Genomic DNA, 22,521 nt, shown 5'->3' with positions numbered 1-22,521 from the left:
TCAGCCTCTTTGAAGCCCGCAACGCGAAGGGCTCTGAATTGCACGCGGGCGGTGCACAAAGAAAGCTCCCCTGTGCCTGGTTCCCATCAGAACAGACCGAGTATCTTAGCCGCAGCCGCCACCCCCGACCTCTTCTGCAGCTGCCCTGAACTTGTTATTTCTTCCTCCCGTCCAAAAACCGGGAGGGCCCCTTGTTTTCTTCTCTACTTTCCTGCCTCCTCGTTCCCTCCCTTCTGTCTTTCTTCCTTTCTTTCTTCTCTTTCCTCCCCCTCCCTTGGTTGCCCAATCGCTGGAGCCATGAGCCCCCACATCAGCTGATCATGTCTCGCTCACGTCTGGAAGAAGCCAATCAGCGAGCGGGGGGGATTGGCACCGGGCAGTAGTTAAAGGAGGCGGCCGGCAGCCGTGCTCCTCTAGAGCTGAGCATGGGCGATCCCCTTTAGCGGCCGACTAGCCAGCCCTTGTGATCCGCTCGCCTGCCTCTGCCTGCCTGCCTCCCACCGCTGCATCTTTTCCTCGTCGACAGCCAAGGTAAAGGGCGTGCGGCCCCTGCGGCTCGCTGAGAACGGAGGCTGGAAGGAGCGGGCCGAGTGGGGGGAGGGAGCCGGGTTCCGCGGCGCATTCCTCGAGTGGACCGACTGCACCATCTCTTCCCCCCGTAGGCTTCTCTGAGAGACGAGGGAGTAAGGAAGAGAGAATAGGAACTTCTCCCGAAGTCGCCCTCTTTTTCCCGTATGATTATGGACCTGCCGAACCCGCTCCGTTATAGTCTGCTGGGATGCACTTTAGAGGGCTCTAGTAGATAGCCGCGCAGGCTCGACCTCCCCTCATTTTCTCCTTTAAACAAAAGCAATTAAGTTGCTAAGTGTGGTCCTTACGCGCTCCTGGTGCTGGGGGAGGGGCGTTCTGGAATCTCCTCCAGGGAAAAGGGGGCTTTGTTAGGACGTTCGAAATTGCGCTTTGGCTTGTTCCATCCTCTGGCCAGATGTCTCGATGAAACGGTTCAACCGGAAAGGTCATCTTCCAGTCAATCCTGATGGCTTTAGACGAGGAGGTTCCTGCAGCTTGGGTTTTGGATGGACCAAGTGGGAAATACCGCGGATGCCTATGAGAGCGGATTCCCCTGTTTCCTGTAGGCCCTTCTCGACTAGCGCCTGCTGCCTTGAGTTCTTGCCTCGCTTTTGTTCATGGGGAGGCAAGGAGGAATCCTTAGAAAGGATAATGGATTTGAAATAGCTCCAGTTCTGTCCTTTTTCTTCCTCTCCATTTTTCAAAGGCTGGATATCTCTGGTCTGGTTTAAGGCAGCAGGATCCATAAAAGCACGAATGCGGTTGCCTGGGAAGGGGATAAAATGGACTCCCTCTTAATGGCACTGGAGAAGAGAGGGTGCAGGGGGTAAAAGAAGACTAGAGATGAACATCTCACAAGGTTGGAGGCAGGAGTGGAACTGCTGGTTGGAGATAAAACACACAGCCTTTTGAGGTTTTGAGTTTGAGGAGATGGACCCGGGGAGTACTGTGGGGTCTGTGTGTGTGATTTTATATATTAATGTAAAGTCAGACTCTTGGTTACTCTGTGGACAAGTCCGTGTACCTTTTGGGAAGAGGTAGCAACATTTATTTATTTACTTATTGAATGGCAGTTATAATCTGCCCTACTCCAAAAGGACTCTAGGCACCTAACTGCAAAAGACAAAGCAGATTAGAACTATCAGATGAAAACAAAATTATAAAACAACAATTTGTTCCTTTGATGGTGCCATGCATTCAGCTAGAGCTGACAGTATGCTGAAACAGTAGTGATATTTTATTTTATTTTATTTTATTTGCAATACGCAGCCAGGTTTGGTGCTATACCAACCTCCCTGGGAGAAGTGTTCCGAAGAGTGACTTGGCATTGCTTTCTTCCAGGATGGATTTTGATTTCCCAATCTAGAGTACAACCCTAGAATTTCCTGATGATTTCCCATCGAAGTAATAATCAGGTCTGGCCCTGCTTGTTTTTCCCCCCTCCCCCCCCCCCCCGCAGATCAGCCAAAGTTGACTAGATGCTGCCATCTACTGTCCCTGTATATGATACATTTTTACAGTCAGAGCCACACTGTTCCATTAGAGAAAAAAAATAGATGAAAGTAGGATAATTCCAAGAATCCAATTAATTGACACAGATGGTTTGTTCAGTCATCGAACATGTCAAGAGTGCCTGTAACAGCCGTGGCTAACATGAACTGGAGTGTATATGTTATGTGTGACATGCCTCTTAAGAAGCAGAGTCAGGGGACAATTCCTTATGAAAGATCTGGGATCCAGATCCAGGACTGGTTGGACTGGATCATAAGATGTCATGGTGTCTGGTCAGTATTTGAAAAAATCTACATATTTAGGACTGTTTTCCCCAGAAGGGAGCAGTTGATACCATTTTCAGTCCAACATTTCTGTTGGTGTGATTCAAAGAAGGGAAAAATCCTACAGAAGAAATTATATAAGTCTTGATAGCAATGTTTTTTATTAGTCAACAAAATTATCAATCAATAGAGGCCAGTATTTTAATGGGAACATACTGTACTTATTAATCACTGTAGCAAACAGGTTACATCAGCATTCAGATACACAAGACCTTTTGTCATAATCAGTCGGCTAGCTTTTTTTTAAAGAGCTATAAGTCTTTTCATCATTTTTTTTTATTTGTAAGAGAGCCATGGAAGGGGAAGGAATTAAATAGAGATGGAAGAAATATAAGACACAGTCCAGTTTTGCCACCTTAAATGCTAACAGGATTGCTCTGCTGCTAATGCACATGTTGTAGAAATCCAGCATTTTACTTTTATAAAAATCAATAGAATCTGAGTTTCATGATTGATATTTAAGTTACCAGAAATTGTACATCTTTTTGATTGCAAAGTAGAGTTCTTTAATGGGAGATGAACCTAAACAAAACTTGGAAGTTTGCATTCTCCATAAAAAGATTTCATGGTTTTCAGCAAGGGTAGGATGCTCCTCTTCCCCGTCCCCCCTTAGGTATCTAAGCCTCTTAGCGGTTCTCCTTGGCTACCTACTGCAAGTTCATTCTCTCTTAATTATACTGTATTATGCAACTTCACATGAAGAAAAGCTTAAGCTTATGGGCTTGCCCTGGAATAGTAAAGATCTCAGAATGCTAAAAGATCAATTCTTTCTCCTGTGTTTACCATCCAGTATAAATTTTATTACAATGTGAAATTTGCAGTAAATTAAAATTCAGAATGTGAAAGAGTTTCATTGTGAGCAAGAACCTTTCTGAAAACTGCTTTTTTATACAATACAGTAGGTATCTGCTTCATGCTAGTGAGGGTATCATGTTGCAGGTATGGGAACAACTCATTCTTGCATGGAATTGTCAGGCACTAAAAATGGCATAAACAGCAGTACCAGTTCACTGCGTGAATGTGCATAGTTGAATTTGAGTTTAACGCTGACAGCTATGTTTTAACATTGACAACTATCTTGAGTCATCTCAAATAGGAGGAACATGAGGTGATGCTGTTAAAGTTTTGATGAGGTTCAGAGTTTCTACGTGCTAAATTATTCTTTCTCAACTGATATTCTCCAGATCTTTTCCATTATAGCTCCTAGAATTCTAGACACTATGGCTAGCTGCTTGGAATTCTTTGCGTGTATTGTTTATTTATGTATTTTACTAGGCTTATAAGCCACTCGGATCATTGACTAACTCTGAGCAGTTTACAATCCTATCATGCATAAACAGGATTCAAACAACTAAAAAATAGAAACAGATAAATAGCAAACAATAATGGTAGCTCCAAAGTGTTTGAAGACACTGATTCAAGAAAGGTAGACAGATTATTTCACGTTTACCTCTACTGGTTTTACTGGTAGGATTTATTATTTTCCTCCTATTTGAGATGCAGTTCAAAAATCATAATTGAGATAGACCTAGTAGATTTTTATTTTTGAAACGAATTGTTTCCATTAATTTATAGCATTATGCCATGATCTGATATAAGAGATGGGATTTCTACTATCATGGGAGAAGACATATTGTAGTCTCATAGAACTTTATGCATCTGAGTATAGCATTCTGGGATTCCTCCCTCCTCTTTTTAGTTGTATGGTTTATCTAAGATAAAGTGAAAGGTTTCTGGTTGGGGGTGGTTCAAGTTAGTACAGTGGGTCTTTGCCCAGAATTTCAACCAATAAGAATCAAGCAGGTCCCTACATTGAGAACCGCAATCTGGGATTTTGCCAGCCTTTGGAGCACTTTTCTCATTTATATGAAACCCATATAAATCTAAAGGAAAACTTCGCTATTTAGGAAGTCTTAGGAATTACTTTTATACTATAAATAATGTGGAAGGGTTTTGCCTTGATTTTATGGTTTTACTGTACTGCTTATATAGATATCACAATTTTCTGATAGTACTTCGGGCAGTTCTTTTGATGAAATCTTCAGTGTTATTTCTATAGATGCTGTCCCCCCACCCCCCACAAGCCTCTTGGGATATTTTTGCTGTGACTTGTGTTGCTCGTAGCGGGGCTATTGCTGAGAACAAAATCTATAAACCATACAAACCTATCTTGAGAAAAACGCTTTTAAAAAATTAAATTTGTCAGGAGCAAAAGCTGATAAATAAATCTAATGAAATCATGAATATGGAGATAAGAACAATTAGAATGACACTGTTTCCAATATTGAGTTGAAAACCATTGTGGCCATGGAACACAAATATGAGCATTACCTTATCTCCATCTTTTTATGATGAAAGTTCTAAATGTCTGGCAGTTAGAGCAGTCTTGGCAATAGATTCAATTTCAGAATAAGGACTTCATTGTTTGTGATTGTTCTCTTTTGCACAGATTACATTTGTTCCAAGTTAGAGTTTAGAATTCAGACAGTATTTCTAGCTCTTCATTTTTAACAATCCTTGTTCATCTATAAGCGGTATCCACTAAAGTGAGTTTATACAACTCCATTAACTGCCATGTCGTTGGATGAGTAGATAATGACAATGGAAAACACCCATTATAATATTACATAAATGTTGCTGGATAATAATTGTACAGCAGCGTTCCCCAGCCAGTACCTTCCAGGTATGTTGGAACAACAACTTCTGTAATCCTACAACCAGATTGACTGAGAATTACGTAAATTGTAGTCCTGACCCACATTGAGAGTTCCAGATTGGAAACAGTGCTTCCAAGATGTAGTTGCTTATTCAGAGCCTGATTTTCACCTTGTAGAAATAATCGGCAATCTTCCATGATCTTCAGTAGAAATATGATGACTTGCCGCAGATGTACAGCTTGTACATGGATTGTAATCAGCTGTGGAAAGTTCATCATAGATTAGGCCAGCTCATAGGCTGGCACTCTGAGAATGTCCCCACTTGGTTGTTGACAAGAATCCCTTTGGAAATTTTCATAGACATCCTTTTCCTCTCCCTCTTGCTCATCACCTTACAGAACTTCAGGAACAACTGCAGCCATGGCCACCTCTGCAAGTTCCCATTTGAGCAAAACAATAAAACAAATGTACATGAAGCTGCCTCAAGGGGACAAGGTGCAAGCTATGTACATATGGATTGATGGGACTGGTGAATTCCTGCGTTGTAAAACCCGGACATTGGAACGTGAGCCCAAGAATGTTGAAGGTAAGCAGACATGTTTGAAATGAGAGCTTTCCTGGAAGATTACTTCCCTGCACGTGAAGGACTGTTTTACTAGTTATGCAGGTCACCATTGTGGCTCTCCTCTCATTAGCTCTGAGTTTTGACCAAGAGCTATCAAGCCAACTACTACTATTACTACTGCCTTGGCTTTTTTTTTCTTTTTAATAATGAAATTAGGACAAAAGGCCACAAGCAGCAGCAGCAGCCTCTACTGTCGTAGACTTAGGCTAGAATCTTAGAGATGCTTACTTGGTAGTACACCCCATAATACTAGTAGAACTTATTTTTGAGTAGATGTACATTAAGCGGCAGTCTAGTGAAAGAACAATGGCAGAGTTAACAGGCACTGAAAATAATAGTCTGCCAAAGTTCAGTTTCCTTTCTAGCCAGACTCCTGGTTGAGTTGCACATTGGTGAAAAGATGCTTGTATTGAACTGAAAAGCACTGGCCATCCTTAATAGTTTTCTTTTGGGAAGTCCTGTCTAGAACTGTGGTTTTAAGTTCTCAAACAGACCTATCTATTTTCCCCTGCTGTTCCCTATATCTGGAATCCACTTCAGAATATCTACTTGATATCCTATCACCCCTTTTTCAATCTCAGCTTTTCTATGAATAGAACTGAAAGCTCAGTACATTATGTTGTTAGCATTCATTCCCTCTTAGCTTCACCTTTCACTGCATCCCAGTGGACATAGGAACTATAGGCACTTTGCACTAGAGACCTGTTGCATTTTGGGCTAGAGAATGCTATTACCCTAATAGTTTTATAGAGATACAGTGGTACCTCAGGTCACGAACGCTTCTGTTCACGACCAATTCGGGTCATGAACAGCTCCGTTCGCAGAATTTTGCCTCCGTTCGCGAACGCCGGATCGGGTGACGAACAGGATCCGCGGCCTTTTTCCCTCCCGTGACACGTGCTCATGGCTTCCTGTAGGGAGGGGGACTCTCCCTCCAAGCAATAACCACCTCCCCACCCACCTTCCTGTCCTCCACACCAGAAGTCGTGTCGAGCAAGGTTAGCGTTCTCTCTCTTCGTACTGTACTTTGTGTCATATTTTTGTGGTTTTTTAAAAAAAATACATATGGTTCAGAACGGATTAACCGTAATTACATTGAACCTTATGGGGAAATTTGATTCGGGACGCGACCAAAATCGGGTCGCGACCAAATTCGGAGGGGTCAGAACGGATTAGCTGTATTTACATTGAACCTTATAGGAAAATTTGATTCGGGTCGCGACCAATTTGGGTCGCGACCAGAGTCGCGGAACGAATTAAGTTCGTGAACCGAGGTACCACTGTAAATACTTTATCCATAAAGTAAGACACAAACCAAGTTGCTAGCCATCAGATGTTTGTAGCATTTCATTAAAAATTGCATTATTTTCTCACAGTTGCAGAGAAGGACATATAGCCAAAAGGGGCAGTATTGACAAAATTCTGAGAAACCAGGAGGAGGCAGTGTGTGGCTGTTAATACTTGGCAGAGGGATTTCTTAAATCTGTCTCCATACCTGTTGTTTCTCCTTGTTCTGGTTTTGATCTCATGACTGTTTTTTTTTTTAAATAAAAATCTGCATGGCTCAGATAAGGCATACAAGATGAATAATGGGCTTATCCATTTCCTCCAGTCTTCACATTGCAAATAGGATTGATTGCAATGTGTTCTAAATATGCAAGAGAGCAATAATAATCAGGGAACAACAATTTCATTCTGAAAGGAATTAGGTTATTTTGTTGATGAAGATCAAATGTAGGATGAAATGCATTACGCTTATGCAAAATATATTTCATACTTCCAGATGATGGAATAAGTTTAGTCTTCTCCGCTTATGTTATTTTTTTAAATTTGTGTAAATATTGTATTGATTTTGAATTATTACGGATACCTTCCTCAAACCCATATTTGGTGAAAAGGTAGCTCATATACCATTTAAATCAATCAATCAATCAATCAGTTTCTCTATTCTCTAATTTTTATTGAACAGGAGAGATGTTTAGAGCAGGTTTGCCCACCCTGGCTCAAACGTCTTTGCCACCATAAACTGTGAGTTGTGATCCAGCACGTCTGGACAGCACCAGCGTGTCTGAGGAAGGCTGTGCTAGACAACTGGAGCCAAAATGTACTATTTCACCCCAACCTTGGCCTTTTTTTTCAAGACCCTGTCAGTTGGTCAGGCCTGAATAGTAGAAGCACTTCTGGCAGGATTCAGTCTTTCATGTGGCTCTTAAAATATAGAATTCCTCAGCCCTTAGCTAGTTCCTTGAGTCGCAGATGGCAAGCGCTTGGCTTTTGTCTGTGTTATAGCTTCCTTCACTTTCAGGACTATCATTCCTCTGCCTGTTTGTGCCCTTTTTTGTAGCCGTCTTGCCTTAGAGCTTTTTTCTCCCTTTAGAGTCCCCCTACATCCTGTAACCACTGGGAAAAAAATGGCCTTTTCCTTCAGCTTTTTTTCAGTGCTTGTCAAGATAATTTACTGCCTGAAAAATGAACCTGTTTGAGGATTTGGGGCAAAAGCACAGTCCCGCTTCTCCCCATCCCTGAGTAGTAAAAACATAGCAATAATAAATTACAGAACCGACCATTTGCTGCTCTTTCAGTCACCTCAAACAGATGGCCCCATTCTGTTTGATGGGAAGCCGTCTCCCCATCCAGTCTTCCAAAAGCAGCTTGCCTCCTAGCCTCCCCCAAGTGCTGAACCTTTAATTTCAAATGGGGGCAATGTCATCTGATACAAGATGAGGCTTCCTGGGTCATAAGATCAGTGCAAATGCTTTTAGTAAAGCAAGCTACCTTTGGCAGTTCTGGTTCCTGCCCTGATTCATGCGAACAATACAGATGGACAAGGCAGTGTATGCCAAAGCTGGGCCTTTTGCTTGACTCCGAATACAACAGCTCCCCCAGTTCAATCAAGAGCATTAAGATTAAGATTTCTTCACCGGTTGCTATGGAGCTAGCCAGGGATGGTTATGAAACATGCCCAGGGTGTATAGCTCATTAGGAGAATTTAGTTAAAGGCTTTGTTTTTATTCTGAGGAAGTGGCTGACACAACTTGGTTAAATCATTTCACAACCTCCAGCATATGAAAGGGATAAAACTGATTAACTCGATTAACCTCTTTAATGCCAGTTGCACTATGCTTATTTATTCATTAGTCGTCTCTCCCAGGCAACTGTCAGCGCTGAATACCGTGGGCAAACATACATACCTACACATCAAGGGCAGTGAAGGTCCCAAAATGAGAAATGCCCTTGAAAATATTCAGAGTTTTAAAAAAGTTTTGCTATTTCTGTGTTTGGGGTTTTTTTCCCTGCCATTATTTTACAATATATACTTGGAGACAAAAGCTGTGAAAGAGAGAACTTAGCAACAGGCCACAAACAAGGGGCAAATACAGATGCTTCATTGCAAATCATTTACGATTGCCAACAATATCTACAATGGTTTAAAGCGAATCTTTCGACCAAACTTTATGTCTTTAAAATGATAAGTAAAATTATAATCCTGGAGAATCTTCCCTGTCCCTGTCCAGGTTGTTTAATGGTAGAACTAGCTATTAGTGTGAAATAGTAGCAGTTGCAGCAGGCTGGCTTAAGGAAAGACTTATGCACTGGAGCATCCCAGATGCGCTCCTTGGTTTTCTGATCAGTGAATATCAGAGGTGGGTTTTTAGTTTCTCTGGGGAGGTATTTAAACTGGTTTTGCAGTTGCTGCAACTAACCATAGAAGGGAAATTTTAGTGTCGTTAGTGAACATTGACAATGCCGCCTCTTAAGATTATCCGTGGCAACTAGTTATGGCAGCTATCTACAGTATTGTACTTTGGGACATGTCTCTAAATATTAGCAGCTATGGATCATGAATGTTGTATATTGCAAATGTATTACTTTTGGAATCTCCTAGATTTTTGGTTAGTTTCTATGGGAGTAAAATATTGGATAAATAAAGTCTTTGGTCTATTCCAGCAGAATTCTTCTGTTGTATATCTGTCTAGGAAGTAGTAAGTCCCACTGAGTTTAGTGGACTAACTTCTCATTAGTGAGTATAATGTGAAGCATATTTTTTATTGATGTGTAAGGAAAATATTTGATAAATCATTGTGAATCACAACAGCAGCAAAATCAAATCGTACAGGTTTGTAAGGTATGTGGAAATGGCTTAACTTTAGTCTTATTATTGTTTCCAGATCTACCAGAGTGGAATTTTGATGGCTCCAGCACTCTCCAGTCTGAAGGCTCGAACAGTGACATGTATCTTGTGCCTTCGGCCATGTTTCGAGATCCTTTCCGCAAAGATCCAAACAAACTGGTTTTATGTGAAGTTTTAAAGTACAACCGCAAGCCCGCAGGTGTGTTCCAACTTTGGCCTTTTAAACCTTCTGTCCTGACCAGGAAAAGAAGTGCAGAAACCCCCCACTTCATAGAAATGAATAATAAGGCAGAGTGTTAACCCTTGCACATTGTGGACAAAAAGTACCCTTTTTAACATGTCTTGGCTGGAGAAAGAGGGTTTAATGTTTTGAGAAAATATTACTGGAGTTTAGACTCTAAAGCTGATAGCCTTGAGTGATGATCACTAAATGAAATCTCCAGTTCATACTTAAAGATATCTGGGAGAGAGTTTGTGATCATAACCTTCAAGCCTTTCTTGTAAATGTATCTGGATCTTTTTGAAATTAAAATGCTGGACTTGATGGGCCCACCATCTGATCCAGCAAGGTGCTTCTCATGTCTTTACAAGTCAGGAAGCAATAGTTTGGGTTTCTGGGAGGAGATCTACCAGAGGCCAACTTTATCAAATCAGGGATATACATTTCAAGAGCTAGACTTTTGCTCCTTTAGTATTCTCATACTTTTTTTCTATATGGAGATAGATAGATAGATAGATAGATAGATAGATAGATAGATAGATAGATAGATAGATAGATAGATAGATAGAATTCCTAGAGGAGAATCAAGCTTAATATAGTATCATTACAGTATTCAAGAATTTTCCAACTCCACAGTTCACTCTAAATTGGGAAGGAAGTTGTTGTGTTTTTCTGATTGATGAGATTTTAAAGTTTTTGTTTTGTTTTGCCATGAGCTTAGCCCAGTGGGCAGCATAAAGAACAGGTATTTTTGGCCCTGCTGCCACTCCTTTCACTGTTCCCAGGGGGAACTCTAAATAGGAGACTTGCAGTTCCCCCGAAGACAAAACTTTTGTGCCATCACCTAGCAGAATAATCTAACCTAGTGGTTTATCAAAACATGGTAGGTTACAATTCACTTGTGACCATCTATATTTCAGTGGGGAGGTAATTGCCATGGTAGCATTATATAACATCACAGGCAGTCTCTGCCATACATTGTGATTCTTCATTTACGTTTTTGATCCTGGTTGTTCAACAGAGTCCATTGCAGAAGTTTATTTTGGTAACAGTCAGATCCTACTGTATCATTATAATGGCACTTATACAAAATAAGAATTAAAAAACCGTTGCTTTTTGGACCGAACCACACTCCCTGACTCTGTCTAACATGACATTTCTGGTAACAGCTTGCCAGATCCTTTTGGAAAGGCACCAACACAGCATGCAGTTGCCAGAAAAAAAGTTAGTAAATGCTCTCATGTGAAGCCACTTCCAATCACAAGACTTTCATTCTTTAAGCTTCAGCTGATTTCTCATCAGCTGATCTGTATAGCTTTCCTCATACATCTCTCATGTAATATATTGAACAATGTTTCCCCTTTTAACCACTGCATTATAATTCTGAAAAAAAATCTAGGCTTTATTAGCATCTCAAAGCCATCCTGTTGTAATAACCATGCTGACAACCGTTGCCATTGTTTACCTTGATGCTGATGTTTAATCAAGATCTTTGACTGTAAAGGACAATCTTGGCTTAGCTAAAATATTCTGAGGACTCTTGAGCAATAAGTCATCCAGCTTCCACTACATTCTGGCAATGTAAAAATAAATACAATGTGGTGACTTATCTTACAAGGTGACTGGGAAGATTAATTAGAAAGCAGTTTAGACACACTGAGCTTTAGAGATTGGAAGGAAAGAACATTAGCCAAACCATCAACCTAAATCCTCTCTTCTGTAAAAGACTTGCTTAACCTTGAGTCTTTGCCCCTAAGTGCAGTGAAGTACAAATATATGAAGTTGCAGTTTGTATTCATCTATGCCTCCCTTTTAAGGGAAGATACAATCTGTGTGAATGACCAACTTTGACTTACTCCTTGTTTCTTTTAGAAACAAATCTAAGAAATACTTGTAAAAGGATTATGGACATGGTGTCTAACCAGAGCCCTTGGTTTGGAATGGAGCAAGAATATACCCTTCTAGGAACAGATGGACATCCCTTTGGTTGGCCTTCCAATGGCTTTCCTGGACCACAAGGTAAGATTCTATATAGTAAATTCCTATGAAGTCTTGAATGCATAAGTACTAATGACAGTCTGCCATTGGGACACCACCACAGGTTAGTGACACAGCTACTGCTTTTCATAATAAAGATTAGGTCCCTGATACTAGAAATGGGAATGTAGGCAACAGAAATCTACTGCTGAGGTAGATGGGCCACTGACTTAATCAACAGAAATTCCCAATTCATGAGAGAGAATGGAACTGTTTAGAGGAAAAGAGTCATGCTTTCAAAGTACAGTTTATATATTTATATATCAAATTTATATCACCGCCCAAATCCCCCACAAGGAGGGACTCTGGGCGGTTCACAACAGTTACTAATTGTTCACTTGTTACTCCTTCTTGGATTAATCTAATGGTGATCTGAGCAAATCAGGGATGACATTGTGAACAGGATCATATTCCAAAGGGTTAGATTACTTGGGGACATCACTAAAGGTATATTAAGTCAATGACTGAATAAGAAAGGACAGCATAATTCAATTTACCCTTTTCACAAGAGTATCCCTTATATAACATGGATCTGCTGAATACAGTATGGATTCCCCTGCTGACTTCTTTTGTTTCTTGTGTTTCTCCAGGACCATACTACTGTGGAGTTGGAGCAGACAAAGCTTATGGCCGAGACATTGTAGAAGCCCATTATCGTGCCTGCCTATATGCAGGTGTGAACATTGGAGGCACAAATGCAGAAGTTATGCCAGCACAGGTATAGATCCTTGTTGCTAATGCTTACCTTTCACCACTGGAATTCTTTGTACCCATTTAGCATACAAAGAGAAAGATGTGAATAGCATCTTGCAAAGGTGTTGCAATTGTCCTAACTTGATTCTGATTCTCTTGTAGTGGGAATTCCAGGTGGGTCCTTGTGAAGGTATTGAGATGGGTGATCACCTCTGGATTGCACGATTCATCCTTCATCGAGTATGTGAAGACTTCGGCGTCATTGTATCTTTCGACCCAAAGCCCATTCCTGGGAACTGGAATGGGGCTGGATGCCATACTAACTTCAGCACTAAGGGCATGCGAGAAGATGGAGGCCTCAAGTAAGTGCTGCTCCTTTCTTGCAAAGTTTTCTTTAAGGGACTTTAAGAGACAAGGAGAAACAAACCATCCTCCCAAAATATTACAACTAAGTTATTGGGATAGCTGAAAAGTACAGTATATTGGACTACTTTACAATAAAGAAAATTAATAGGTGAAAACTCCACTGCATTGAAAATTGGAAAAAAAACCCACCCTGCATATAAAAGACTGAAGGCAAACTAGAATGTCTTTTACTGCTAGGGATATTTCTACTAGCAATGTGTGTATGTTTTACAAGAATGTTTAAAATTAGATTTACTCTCCCCCAAATCATTCATCTGCAAAGGATGCCATAGTTGTATTCTGTGAGTTGGATGAAATACTCTCCAAAATGTCTTTTGATTTTAAATATGGGCAGGAAGGGGAAATCATTTCACAATGTTGGTTTTCTTGAATTTTCATCATTAAGAAGCATTTTTTATATTTGGAGGCTCATGGGAATGCCTAGCTTTAAACAAGCACATATCAAGAACAGGGCTATTTCTATATTAGAGTTTATGGGAGGCAGAAGAATATAGTAATAAGCAAAGAACCTTGCTTCCTAAAATCATTCACTTTCCTTTCTAATATTTGGCATTCCTCTGGAATAAAGTATTAGATAGACCTTGCTGTACGCTTGTGAAACTGCAACACATGTTCAGTCTTAGTGACATGAACAGCTGAGCTGGGCTGTCTTTGACAATGCTCTTCTTTCTTCCACAGGCAAATTGAAGAAGCCATTGAGAAGCTTGGTAAGCGTCACCAGTACCACATCCGCGCCTATGATCCCAAAGGAGGGCTGGATAATGCCAGGCGCTTGACTGGTTTCCACGAAACATCAAACATCCATGAGTTCTCTGCTGGAGTAGCCAACCGTGGGGCCAGCATTCGTATCCCAAGAAATGTGGGCCAGGTGAAGAAGGGCTACTTTGAGGATCGACGGCCCTCTGCTAACTGTGACCCATATGCTGTGACCGAAGCACTAGTCCGCACTTGTCTTCTCAGTGAAACTGGGGATGAGCCCTTTGAGTACAAGAACTAAGTGGGCTCGTCCCACGTGCTCCCATTCCCTTCTTCTGTATTTTCTCTCTTCTAGATATTAATTGTGAGGGCGTGAGATACCATGTTTGTGCTCCCTCTCCTAAAGCTTACCCTTTGTTTCTTTGTGTGGGAGGGGGAAGTCTAGTCTCTTTCACTGTTTGTTCTGTCATTTGAGGGGCAAAGAAGACAAGTGGGATTTTACCACTATTTCATGTAATTCATCTGTATGTCTTGAGAGGGTTTTGGTAGCTTCCAGGAATAGATGGCAAAGTTGAGACCTGGGTTGTGGAGAGGAAGATAGAAGAAGTATATTGTTGGGGTCTAATTGTTCTCCCTCCCTGGATTTGCCCTTCATGGGCTATGTTGGAATGAGGAAAAGGGCAATTGGGTGTCATTCATTCTCTTTGGTAAAATGAATTTGGCAGCCCATCACCATTCAGTCTGGGGTGCTGGGACACAATGCAGATCCACAAGCAAGTGGAAGTCCACAAGGGCAGGAAGCCGTCTTGATACCTTTTCCTGGGACTCCTAGAGTATTCCTACATGCAGACTTTTTCCTGCCAGAGTTAGAACCATTCTTAGGTCTTCTTAAGGTCTTTGGTCACTGTTCCCTTCTTGGGATTAAAAGTTGTAGGTTTTATTTTAAAAAGCTGCTGAACACTTCTATCTGTTCTTGGAAGCTAATTGATTTTTTGTTTCTAACAAAGTGAAATAGTCTTTTTATATATATTTAAATGTCTAAAAACACCTACAAAAATTGTTGTCTTTTTTTAAAGGTCCACTAAATCAGCTCTTTGAAGAAGGGCTGAGATTGCTGCAAGGGTCTGTTGGTTAAGGCTCATAGGTGAAATGGGAAAGCAGTGTGCTGTCGTGTTCAAGAACAAGTTTGATGGTTTGTTACACACAAGAGGCTGTCCGTTTACAGGCTTATAAGTTAAAATAGGCATTAATTTTTAATTTAAACTAAAGCTGCTGGCTGTCTAAGCTGAGCTGCGTGCGGCTGGCTGCAGCTTGTGCTTCAAATGAAGAGTTGACTGGTCAACTTTAACCATATTATTGACAAATAATTGGCAGGGAATGGAGGGTGTTAAAATTCCCGGTAGGATTGGCATGTCAATTAAAGCAGGGCTTTCCATAAAGAAGGCAAAAGCACAGGAGGGGATGGGAAATGGATTTTTAGAGATTTTAAATAACACATTTTTAGGAGTTTCTCAAGTTGTACAGTTATTCGGAGACCACTGCTATTCCAGTAGGTACATCCTGGCACTCAAACATACCTGCCACTTCTGCCAGGGAGTTGTTAATAAGCATAGTTGACCTCAGAGGAAATGCTAGTGGTGCAAGTGTTTTGGGACTTTGTACTTCGGTGTCTTGGATGGTGCCAATCAGTTTCTGCCGCATTTGGACTTGAGAATGGGAGGGGGGATTTGTAATAAAATAATTAAATCCAGTGGTGATTCTCTGCCTCTGTTCTTTCATGGTCAATCTGCATACAGTTTGCAATAACCTGCCAGTACCACTAGGAACTTGGGTGGCTTCAGTCAGTCTAACTTGACCCAATCTGTTACTTGGCAAATATGCTCAGTTACAACACTCATCACCGCTAGCCAGAATAGCCATTGCAATGATGGAAGTTGTACTCCAGCACATCGGAAGCATCCTGGATGGGGGAAGGCGTGATAATTAATTCTTCATTTTTGGTCCAGTAGCAGGTGGCAGGATGTGTATGAAAGGACATGAGCAAAGCAGGATGGTCCTGGCTCTCCTTAGTAGACTCCTATTGAGGATCATGTCAGGCCTAGCCCAAGGAACTCCAAGAGACAATGCCAATTCAGTCCAGCTATGTTTATTAGCTACAACCTCTAGCAAGAATCTTCCCAGACTAAAACCCCAGTTCCCAAAGTCCTCCAGCCACAAAAGTGTGAATTCCTCAGGGAGGTGCCAGTCTCATCCTCTTGTTCCTCCCACACGGTTCTGACGAGCTAAGAAAATGTTTATCTCCCTGAGCTTGGCCTTCATAATTCCATTCCATCACAATCATGACTAATTGATTTATGGAGGACCAATTTATCTCTAGTCTAGCAACTACCATTCCTGTTAAAAATCAGTTGTGTAACGGACTATTCCATAATTACAACTATTGCACTCTGCATTCTCAATGAGTATTGGAATGTCAATGCATTTGGAGAACACCTGCTTGCAGAGCTGCACTTTGGTTTTTATGCTGTCTTTTTCAAAAAAGTAAAAAATGCAGGGGGAAAAATTCTAAATTGGTGGCACTAGCTTTTTACATCACCATCCCTAGAAACTAGGGGCTGAAGCAAGATTTGCTTTGCCTTTGCCTAGCTAATATGCCAAACATTGCTCTCTGGTGAGATTTGCCAGAAAGCAAGTCTACAGCTATTACACAGTAGTGGGCTTGTGTTCATGGCAAGAATCCACACTGCCCCTTTAAAAGAGAAAAAAACCCTATTCATGGCAAGAATGTACACTTTTAAAATCAGTCTCCCTCGGATCTAGCCCAGGAGATACCTGTTTATACATGGTTACTCTATTGTACCTCTCCCCTCCTTAAATTCAGGCTATTAGCCTATTTGGAGGTAGCCTTGTTGGATTTATTCATGTGTGCAATGGAAGGGTTAATTTTTCCCAGGGCTGGGCTGCTGTCAGTTCTCCTTACTGTATCGAGGGACATGGAGCATAGTGCAATGGGGTGCAGGCAAAAAGCTTTTCCCTCCATCTTACCCAGCTTAGCAGCATCCACATCTAAAGGAAGTTCAGAATCCCTCTTTAGAAAGGATGAAGCTCAGGGACCCTCAAAAGGGTGTTGGAGAACCTATTTATTTTGACAGTCCTGTGCCAAAGGCAACTCATGTCAAAATTTGGAGGCTTAGTGCTTCTGCAACAATGTTTATATAGGCATGCAAAACAAGAAGAGAGGAAAATCAAAATGGTGGAGCAGAGAGGAGAGATGTGCAGGAAGGTAGCAACAATAGCAGAGTAGTTCACACAGCCACTGAAAAAGGATAAGGCAACATGCAACTCGTAAGACAGGGTTCTTGAGGGGCTATCTTCTCCCCAGGGTATCTGTCCATCCCACGTGCTCAGATAGGGAGACCGCACTCCGAAGCAATCCCATTTTGTAGGACCCAGGAGGGGTGCCTTCTTGGCGACAACCCCTGTCTTAAGGAATGATCTTCCTCCTGACATAGGGTTGGCTCCAACCCTCCTGGTCTTTAGAAAGGCTGTTGAGACCTGGCTGTTTCCCCAAGCCTTTGGGTCATGAAGCCCCAATTGGATGATGGTATTATTATTTGGATTACCATTTAATGCTTTTATTGTTTCATTATTGTTTGTAGGTGTATTTATTGTGGTTTTGTATCCTTTTTGTCAGGCCTTGTTGGTTTTTTGGTTCTTTTGGTAAGCTGTCCAGAGTCACCTTGGCTGAGTTGGGCAGCCATATAAATGTTTTAAACAAAGAAACATTTCTAAGGTCTTGATTTACCTATGGAAGTCTGATTAGGTTCAGTATTTTATTTACTTTGCAAACACAGACTTTGCTGAACCCTATAAGTAAATTTATAAAAGCTGGTACCTCACCACAAAGTAGTTAACATGTTCAGTTGTCAGATCCAAGGGTTTTTTTTTTTTTTTTTTGTAAATCACTAAGTGGACAAACGATTGAAACACAACGGAGTTTGTTATAATACACCAGGAAGGTGTTTTGCTGTAGTCTTGCTTCTGATTCCTTCTTTTGCTGGAATTACAATTACATAGCAGTGATGTACCTCTGACCTGGACCCCATACAGATTATAGAGTCTATACCTCTGTGGGATATAGGGATACACTTGCATACAGTTTATCTTCAGAGACAACTATATATTATCTCCCAGATTTTCCCCAACCTGTGGCTTCCAGAAGTATTAGGATCACAGCTCCCAGAATCCTTTGCCAGCATGACTGATTAGCATGAAACCAGCCATGGCAGATACTTTTTTATATTGTTCATCTCTTGAATATACGAAATCCTTGCTAATTTACTGCAAAACATTCAGAGAGCAATTAGTAGAACCCAATTTACCTTTTGCCCCTCCCATTTAATGCTTTAACTTGAGATGCAGTTTAAGCTTTCTGTTTTCTTTAATCACTATTATAATAACGATCTTGTGCTATTCTATATTACAAATAGCTGTATTCAACATAATACAGGTAGTCCTTGCTTAACAATTCCCCTGTTTAGTGACCATTCAAAGTTATGAAGGCACTGAAAAAATAACTTTATGTCCAGTCCTTGCACTTATGACTGTCACAGCATCCATGGTCATGCGATTGCATGCTTCATAGCCATTTTCCAACAAGCAGAGTCAATGGAGAAGCCAGCAGTAAAATCGCAAATATAAGTCACATGATGTCTCACTTAATGACCTGCAGTGACTCACTTAACAACTGCGGTGGAAGTGAGGTCATGAGTCTGTTGAGGTCACATGATGTCTTTCTTAATGGCCACATCATTTAACAATGGAGTTGCTGGTCCCAATTGTGGTCATTAAGCAGGGACTATCTGTATTAAGACAAGATTTGTTTATTGAACAAACCAGATTCACTCACATTTGTAAGCAAAATAATCCTAGTTTGGACAATTCCTAGCTTGGTTTCCAGTCATCTTATCTGCTGATATCCTAAACATCCAAGTAAAGGATGTTTTGATTATAAAAGTATACTTCCTGCTCATTGTTGAGTATGTTGTTTGTGAAAAGTTTATGCAGTAGGTCTTTCATGTATAATATATGTTTACTTGCTTTTAGCTTGGGTGCACAGAATACACTGAAGTAGGACCATATGAATCACTTTATAGTTCATGACGTGTGAACCCAACCTGTGTGTTTGTGTGACAATACTAGTAATATGATGAGATTTAATAGTTCTTGCCACAGTTAAAACAGGCCAAGGTTTGTAAATGAAATCATGGCTTCAAATTGGAGGTTTGTTGTCTGAGGAGGATTCAGACTTTCAGGTAAATCAGAGTTACACACAACAAAGCTTGGCTTTACATGATGGGTAGCTAAGACTATTTCATCCATTTTTGACAAGTCCACTGTTGCTAGCTTTAGATGCACAATACTTTGCTTTGATACATAGATTTACTGTAGACATGCCCACCCAACACACACTACATACTCTGCTCTTCCTAGGTCTCCAGATAAGAAATTCCAGGGGCATAACAATTGCTTGGGTTTTTATATCCTTTGGGTCATTGGAGGTATTAGATTAATGTCTGTTTATTTACAAATATAACAACAGAACATGATGGAGATACAGATCCCCCATTTTGGTAGATAGCCAATCCATTCCCCACATACCCAATCTCTAGAAAGAGAGACAACTCTTCAGATTCAGCTGTCAAACTTATTCAAAATCATTACCGTGTCCCTCTGTGTGACCTATTACCTCCTCTACTGGTAAAACCATCAGTACACATACAGCATTTAGCAGAGGTGGACATCTGGTAACAAAGTGCTGCACTTAATACTTTCTTGGCGTCTGATGGTTGCATAGCGATGGGACCATTTCACAGATTGGGAAAGGGAAGAGCTGGTTTTCGGGTGGATTTTGGGAGGGCTTTCTTTGATTTTTAAGACAGTTTTTTAGGTATTTCCTAACTCAAATGGCTTTCAGATTTTAGCGACCATGATCAAAAACAGTTTTAAGGACCAGAATAAGGGGTCTTGATGGTCACTGAGACACCAAGGCCACAGGTTGTTCATTCCTTCACTAAGTTATAATGCAGTTCATTCATTTTGCTTTATAATGGACACTAAAGCTATCAGATGTGGGTTGAAAATATCCAGTTGATCACTGGATGACAGCAAAAAGATAGAGAAAAGTAGCCATCCAGATTTTTTCAGGCCACATTTGGTAGGCTTGATTTATAGTCTGGTGTGAATGAATGAACAAGGCCACTTGTTCAGCAAACTCTGGGTCAGAGCAATATGTCAGCCCATCTTTAATGAAAGGTTTTAATATATTTTCATTTTTTAAAAATTAACTCAAAAAGCGTTGAATGTCTTAAAGCTCTCTGTTGCTCTAAAGGCTACTTTTCAAAGTCTGTAAATGCTAAAATATGTTAAAGAAGAATCCTGCCTTTTAATTAAGTTTTAATATTTTATTTCATGAATTGCCATAAGTCATATATCAGAAAGGTTCTATCTGAAGCTCCTGACCCATTACTTTGAGTCCACTCAAGGTCTCTTGCAGATTGTACCATCAAATCTGGCAGTACGTTTTGTTCACCAAAATTTAGCAATGCCACTGGAATTTGGTTGCAAGCCAAACAGTTGATGGAAGGGTGAAGGAGAGAAAGCATTTGCAACTGATGGATCACTTTTGAGGGGTGTCTTCCCATTTGCTGGCCCTTCTGACTTCAATGTCATATTGATGCCCGCTATGATTTCTTGATGTGTTGCTCAAAGAAGAATGAAGGCGCTGCTTGAACAGAAAGAGGTTAATGCTTATTTTATCTTAATGAATTTAGATAGTGATAATCTAAACATGATACGTATGTTTAAAGCAAAAAAACCCTCTGTTCTGTTTAATCTGTCATGGTTCATTCACATAGTAATACAAGCAATCACCTGATTTTGCAGTCTTTGAGCAATTAACATGTGTGACTCAATTGCCAGGATTATAACTATGAAATGATCCATGATTAAATAGTGATAGGTAGGTCATCTAGAAACAATACAGCATCTTGCTGTTTACTTCCTCAGCATTTCAGTTTAAATACTTGTCCATTCTTGTTTCAGAACAAAAACCTTAGCTTATATTAGGTTAGCTCTTCATCTTTTGTATTAGTTACTCTGTGAACACCATCACTGTTCTTGTTGACGTATTTTGTACATTAATTGTACATTAATTGTACATTAATTATGCATTAGGTAAATAGTACATACAGTACTGCCAAAGATTTCTCTCCCTCCCATTACATAACCTGCTTAGGTGAAATGGATTAATTTGAAGCTCTCTTGCTTCACATTATGCCACTGTTATATAACAATAACTGCATCTGCTCTGTATTTCTGCTACTTCTACCTGGAGCTTGACAGTTATTTAGCACTATGCAGCAATTAATGTAACATTTTGGTTCCAATTTTGAAGTTGTGGTTTCTGTAAGATATCCTAAAATACAAGGCGCAAATCCATTCATATTCTATTTCCATTATGTCCTCAGTACGCATTCTTTTCTCAGTTCTCATTTCCAGCTAAAAGTATGTGTTAACAATACATTTTTGTTCAATCTGAATTTTCCCTGACTTTCTCTACACCTCCAATATCCTTTAGAATATCCTTAGGACAAAGAATGGTTTTGATGTTACTTTCTAAAATATAATGAATGTAGTTAATAGAGTAGTCTATTACTACTTCGAAGAATGATAATAACCCATTTAATATGTTAACTCAAACATAAACTCTTTTACATTCAATCTGCATCCTACGTTTCTGTTGTCTGCTGTTAGGAAGAATAAAAACAGAAGTGCAGAAGGAATTATAACAAAGAAAGCAAGCCTAGTATATTATTTTATTTAAAGAGTGCAAACCATGTATAAAAACTAGAAACTCTGTGAAATGGGACTAAACTGAAGAACTCACACATCCCATTATTTTACAGCTATTAGCAACACTACTGTCATGCGATTTTATGATGGATGATTTTTCAATGATTTTGAAAAATGACATGAGAAATCAATGGGGCTTCAAGATCAGAATCTTGTTTAATTTAATCGGAATCCTGTTTGAATTTAATGTGAGCCAGAACTGAGAACAAATCCTAGTGCATGATTCTGGCTTACTAAAAGAGGAACAAACCAGAGACCTTCTTTGGATATACTGGATCAGAATCACAAAGTTTTCTTGGTTTGTCTAGCTACTTCCAGTGACGGGAGGAGCTAAACACGAGAGATTGATCAGCTTACAGCAATCCTCCTGCTAATTTCTGATAGCATCATTTCTGAATCAAAGTAATACCTCTGAATGTTCTATACAGGGTTCAAACAACTCACCTGTTTGTGAACTAACAAAAGCATCCAGCTGACTATTGTATGAAGCAGAACTTTGGCTACATGAAGTTTGACTTAATGTAGTTTATTATTCTCAAAACCAACCTCACAAACTTTTATTGCAGCAGAGCTGAAATAAATTCATACACCCCTCCCAAAGATCAAAGGTTGTTTCCCAGCAAATACCCAAGATCATTCATTCATTCATTCATTCATTCATTCATTCATTCATTCATTCATTCATTCATTCATTTGATTTCTACAGCTGTCCCCTG

General features: G+C 40.2%; 1 protein-coding gene across 1 annotated transcript; it reads left to right on the top strand.

The window, feature by feature from the left end:
• The first annotated feature begins 372 nt into the window (after positions 1-372).
• GLUL (glutamate-ammonia ligase) lies at positions 373-15,641 on the top strand. Its single transcript, XM_007441035.4, has 7 exons — positions 373-531; positions 5,461-5,648; positions 9,857-10,018; positions 11,912-12,058; positions 12,667-12,794; positions 12,932-13,131; positions 13,874-15,641. Exons 2-7 carry the CDS (start codon positions 5,483-5,485, stop codon positions 14,190-14,192), a joined length of 1,122 nt encoding a protein of 373 aa, XP_007441097.1. The 5' UTR covers positions 373-531; positions 5,461-5,482; the 3' UTR covers positions 14,193-15,641.
• Positions 15,642-22,521: the final 6,880 nt, after the last annotated feature.

This window comes from Python bivittatus, unplaced genomic scaffold (genome assembly GCF_059951505.1).
Source record: "Python bivittatus isolate LINGU-HERP-01145 unplaced genomic scaffold, Pbiv_v1 ctg000700_np1212, whole genome shotgun sequence".
In the NCBI taxonomy this organism is placed as follows: Eukaryota; Metazoa; Chordata; class Lepidosauria; order Squamata; family Pythonidae; genus Python; species Python bivittatus.
Note: the sequence above shows the minus strand (reverse complement) of the source record. Positions and strands in the feature narration are given on the sequence as shown.

Bases quoted from the DNA above. Each gene is read 5' to 3' on its own strand.
- GLUL (XM_007441035.4), top strand. From the start codon at position 5,483: ATGGCCACCTCTGCAAGTTCCCATTTGAGCAAAACAATAAAACAAATG. The intron at 5,649-9,856 runs GTAAGCAGACAT...TATTGTTTCCAG, and splicing joins TGAGCCCAAGAATGTTGAAG to ATCTACCAGAGTGGAATTTT. The intron at 12,795-12,931 runs GTATAGATCCTT...ATTCTCTTGTAG, and splicing joins CAGAAGTTATGCCAGCACAG to TGGGAATTCCAGGTGGGTCC.